Raw genomic sequence first — 5,625 nt, 5'->3', positions numbered from 1 at the left:
TTGGCTTTATTAATAATAAATCGTTAAATTTTTCTTTTAATTCATATTAAAATTAATTGATAAGGGCTTTGTCATTTCAATCTACATCATAAGCAAGATTTTAGAATTTAATAGTATATATGGTAGCTAAACATGATTTTTATCTTTGATACTCTTTTTAATTACATTCTCCAAATATGATTGTAAATACTTGTAGGAATAAATTCAAATTATAGATTAGTTATGAATTATTTTCCATCAAAAGTACAAACCAACAAAGAGTACTCTCAAATAGAAGCACACCTATGAATCCAACTTGAGTAAATCTATAAGGATATTAGAAATGATATAATCTTAGATAGAACTTTACTTGTTATAAAAACCCTCAAAACTTTAAACTTGTTCTATCAAAAAAAAATCGGCATACTTATCATTACATTCTTCATACTTATAGTAAAAATGCTTTTTAGATTTGATTATAAATTTGATCTATTTTCTTCTCATAATTGCATAACTTCTTGGCATAAACTTTGAACTTTATTATTGACTTCTTCCATAGGCATAGAAATAGTACTTCTATTATTCACATTGGAAACACGTGAAATTTCTATCCTAAAAGTGTTGACAAGCTCTCAAAGATTTACAATAGTTTCAAATTTATTTTTACTTCTATTAAAAATAGCATCTATAGTTTTTTTTCTATAAACAATTCAAATAAATCCACATGTCAAATTAAAAGAAGGTAATCTGTAACCTCTAATATCAAATAAAAATTTCTATAAAGATGAATAAATATCTATTTTTATAAAAAAGAAAAAGAAAATAAAATAAAATAGTATTAAAAAACTAAATATTAGTTTGAAGATAGATAATCTATAATCTTTAAAATACAACAATAGAAGTAGAATAATCCACCTTTTTTAAAAAAAATAATAAAAATAATGAGTTAACACTCTTGTCAAACTGTCAAAGATATGAATTTCAAAGGATTAAAAGATCAATATATCCTTATGCTACTTGAAAAGTCTAAAAAATCACTCAAGGATAATATAATATTAAACTAGAATAGCTATTGCTAAAGACAAGAAGACAAGAAGATCAAGAAGTCTTGAAATAAGACTTAAAACTACAAAGGTATTAACAAGATTAAAGAAGGCTTTACTCTTATCTCTATATATATTATCTAATTAAGAGCTATGTGACGACATTCTATTAGAACTCTAACACATGTCTTAACTTGCAAGGTAAGTTTCTTATATGTACGCTACATTGTTAGTTTGTATTATAAGCTACCAACATGTGGAACTTATGGCTAATTTATTGGTAAGTTTTTAATCTATCAATCAACTACAAACATATATAAAGTCAAATATGTATCATAAAATAATATCAAATCTATCTATATTTATCTTTTATTTAATATTTCTTCTCTAAATAAATATATATACTTGTGACAATTATTGGATGATATATTCTATCATATGTTGTATATTTTTTCTATTTATTTGAGTGTATAGTAAATTTTAATTATCATAATTAATACAAATTAATCAAAAAATATAATATATTGGCTATAGTTTTACACCACTATCACTGGATGCAAAAGTATCATCATTGATTGCTTGACAATATCATATTAAAGATGCCAACATAGGTTCTTTTGACTTTTTATTATATTATTGTTGCAACTATTGCTCCAATATTTGCCATTTGTAACATTTCAATCACAATCTTTTTAATCATAAGATATAGTGTTGTTATAGCAAAGTAAAAAACTAGAAAATCTTAATATCAATCTATTATTCAAGATATAAAACTTAAATAATAAAAACCTCAATACACTCTTATATCATTCAAAAGAATAGATATTCATTCAAAGTAGCATAGTATTAAAACTAGAATAACTATTGCAAAAGATGAAAAGACTAAAGACTTTTAAAACAAACTTTAAAATAAAAAATAAAAATAAAAATAAAAAATAAAATCATTAGAATAAAGAAGGCTTTATTCTTATCTCTATATATATATATATATATATATATATATAATCTAACTAGGAATTACACAGCAGTGTTCTATAAGACCTCCAACATGTGTCTAACTTACAAAACAAGTTTCTTATATATACAACATATGGTTAACTTATTTTACAAGTTGCTAGTATGTGCAACATGTATCAAACTTATTGGCCAAATTTTCAACCTATCAAACAACTACAAATACATATAAAATCAAATCTGTATCTATAAAGCTTTTAATAAACTATTCTATATTATATTATCAAATCTATCTATATTTACTTTCTATCTAACACTTCTTATCTAGGTAATTATGTATGTCTATGATATTTATTTGAAATTAACATTCTTTATGATATGAATGATCATTCATATGTTGGCCTAGAATTAATCAAGTTTCTTAAAAAAGATGTTCTTTGGCTTAAATATAATTCAATTCTTGACCACATTCATAATCAAGGCTCGTTGACTTTTGATCTCCTTGTTGCCTTGCCAACTCTTGATTAATCCATAGTGTTCTTCAATGTTGTCCAATTTATGAGATATCTATTCAATTGAATATTGCAAGTCAACGTGAGCTTAATGTAATAGCAACAAAGATACCAATAAAGCCATGCATCTGATATCAAAACAGCTTCTGGTGCTCCAAATGAACCAATTCATTAGTCATGTGTTTGATCTACACTGTGCACATCTTGCACACTTTTGAGCACCACTTAACATTGAGCACATGGAAGACTACCATTGTGCAATGTTGCACAGGTACAGAGATGAACTAGCATCAATGTGCACCATTGATGCATGTGACCACAATGACATTCAATGATGCTTGGGATTGTTTCAAGGCCAGTTTCATCATCTTAGTCAAAACTTAGGCAGGTTGATGTTTGGCTTTGCCAACTCAATTAGTATTGAATCTAATTTTTCTATCTGAAAATGGGAGGACATCATTTGCCAATCTCTGAGCAATCTCTCATTGGAGGGGATCTTCCAAAGCAAACTGCATACCTGTATGGGCTCTATTTGAGTGGAATCAGCAAATACACTGGGGCAGGGTGCAACAATTAGTCTAACATCTGTCTATATGGCATATTCCACACATTAGGAGGTTAGTTTTAAAGTAAATACTCAACCCAACAGTGTTTGAAATATGTGGGTCCTTTATACTAAGCCTACATCCAGCAAAGAGGTCCACTCCCTTTATGTTTCAAAAAAACAGAAACTTTTGTTTTGTAGCTAAGTATTGAACTTTCGTGCAGTATTTATTTCCGAACGTTGTGGTTCCATCTAAATTTTCTTTTGTAAGAATAGTATTCCAGACTCATCGGAAAGTCATTGTTGCATGTTATTAAAGTTGGATTCCTATAAACCAGGTCCTTACAACGGATTCAAACCTTCACCGAATGATATCCAGTTATAATTAGTATTGGATTTTCCATTTTAGTTAGGTTGTCATTGATGTTATTTTTATTATTGTTGTAATGTGGATTATTTGAAAATGATTTCATTGCTGGGAGTTACGCGGTGGGACCCGCTGCAAAGGACCATCGTTTCATTTGACCTCAGGCAAGGATGTCGGGGCTAGTGAAAAGCTTTAAACGTTTTAAGTATAAACATTAAACAAGATCAAAGTGTACTTGAAATGCAAGAGTGACAAGGTAAACCAAAGGCTACTTCCGAATAACACCTATATTTTAATCGGAATTAACCCAGTGCACTTTCAAAGAGTACACTCGAACCTTGGGGTAAAACTAAGGAATTTCATGTATTATGTCCGAGCTGTTGAATATACGAGCATTCAATCATTCGAACATAGTTCTAAATGTAGTAAATCCAATTGAATATTGTTCCCAATGTAGTAAATTCATCCAAATCGAAATATCCAAAGCAAATACTTCTCAATTACATGCGCTGTGCGTTCATAATTGATTGTTAGTGTGAATGAGGAACTGCTACATCAGAGCCAGATGAGAACATGAACATGTGTAACAGTAAAAAATTCAAGGCACAAGGGACGAAATGTTAGACACTAAACTGATCAACTGGGTAAGCAACGATGTATTTAGACCCTAATCGGCGCAACAGGCCATTGACATGATGATTAGAGAAAGGATTCCACATACACATGATTCACTTTCCAGTGACTCTTCCGAATACTACTTCTCTACATCGCAACCGGCGCTTGTTGGCCACCAAAGCACACTAAATCAACAAGTCTCCCGTCACTTCATGACTTCCTCTACAAAACACTGCTTGCAGAGAGATAAAGCATGATGTCCCAGAATCAAGTCTGAATCATCATCGCTCCGAACCGTGTGCGAAACGTCACAATAGATTCAGGCTCATCAAGCAGCTCCAGGGGGGATCCATCGAGACCTAACTAATAGGGGCGACGTCCAATCCAATTTCCAGGCGGGTTGTAACTGCAAATGATGTAGATAGCTTGATCCGAGCACAGCACCGAAGCACACCCCACTTCTCTCGTCGTCCGCCACACCACTTGCGTGTAGTGTCCGCACATTTTCCCTGGAGTGCACGAGTTCGTCGAATACCTGTAGTCCTTGGCCTCGCCTACCCAGAAGTTGACGGCCTCCCTCGGCGTCCAAGCTTTCCCGTACCCCCAGAACAGATTCTCCCCATATTGGCCTTGCGAGTGCGTCAAGGGCCGGCACTTGCCCCGCTGAGAGTATGCGTACTTGCGAGCATACGTCGCTAGAGTGTTGCTCCACTTCAGCGGCGGCACGCCCACTCTAGACCGCGCGGCATTGTGCGGTGTAAGAAATGCTGATGGCTGGTTTGCATCCGGCGGCAACTGCGCGTCCACAACCACAAAAATCACTGAGAGCAAAAACACACAACTCAACCCCAACCGCTTCACGTCATGCCCCATGGTCACCGATAATAAAAGACCCCACGCCTCGTGAGACCTCACAACTGCAGCGATGTGGGGTAGTCGATAGCTTATGGTCACCTCATCAAACACTTTTATTTGTACGCCGCGGGGAGACAACGTCGTGGATCCACCATCGCTGGCGCCTGTTTCGGAAGTTTGGGGTTAGTCTAAGGGCTAGCTTCCTGATAGTGCCCCGATAATGATGCAACCCATCGATGGCCCTCCGAACGACTTCAGATCGAATCGCCCGTTAACTTGGACAGTAGCTCGAATCCCAACCTCCAGGATTCCTGCCCTTCACGCCGAACTCTCCATCAACTGGGGGATCCAAGTTATGCAGTGAGCTCGTACATCGAAGATGGGACAAGACAGAACGCAGCATGGGCGCACTGTGGACATGGAGGTGGAGATTGACAACGCAGTGTGTATCGTACTCGGGCCAGAGTCATGTCCACGAGGAATTTACGCACTTGGCGTGCCGATGCGGCTCTTGATCACGGGCTCTGAGGAGTTTTCTTTAATCCCTCGAACAGTGTAGTTCATCGAAGTGAGCTTGGATGCAAGATTTTATTTGGAGTGGTTTGCTGCCGATCAGGAAATAATTGCGCAGTGCCTTGTTTGGTTGTGTAACCATCCACCGAAGTCACCGCGGCGCGGCCCAATTACACATCGGCACAGTCGACGCCCTGTGCGATATTCTTAAGGAAGCGTTGCCATTGAAGCAACATTTATTAG

At 35.2% G+C, this 5,625-nt stretch overlaps 1 protein-coding gene across 1 annotated transcript; it reads right to left on the bottom strand.

The window, feature by feature from the left end:
• Positions 1–4,037: 4,037 nt before the first annotated feature.
• On the bottom strand, positions 4,038–4,962 carry LOC112282267 (pathogenesis-related protein PRB1-2). The gene has a single exon (XM_024519693.3). It carries the CDS (start codon positions 4,885–4,887, stop codon positions 4,378–4,380), a length of 510 nt encoding a protein of 169 aa, XP_024375461.1. The 5' UTR covers positions 4,888–4,962; the 3' UTR covers positions 4,038–4,377.
• Positions 4,963–5,625: the final 663 nt, after the last annotated feature.

The sequence above is a fragment of the Physcomitrium patens genome, chromosome 5, assembly GCF_059467195.1.
Source record: "Physcomitrium patens ecotype Gransden chromosome 5, ASM5946719v1, whole genome shotgun sequence".
In the NCBI taxonomy this organism is placed as follows: domain Eukaryota; kingdom Viridiplantae; phylum Streptophyta; class Bryopsida; order Funariales; family Funariaceae; genus Physcomitrium; species Physcomitrium patens.
The sequence above is the reverse complement of the archived record's forward strand: the minus strand, read 5'-3'. Positions and strand labels throughout refer to the sequence as shown.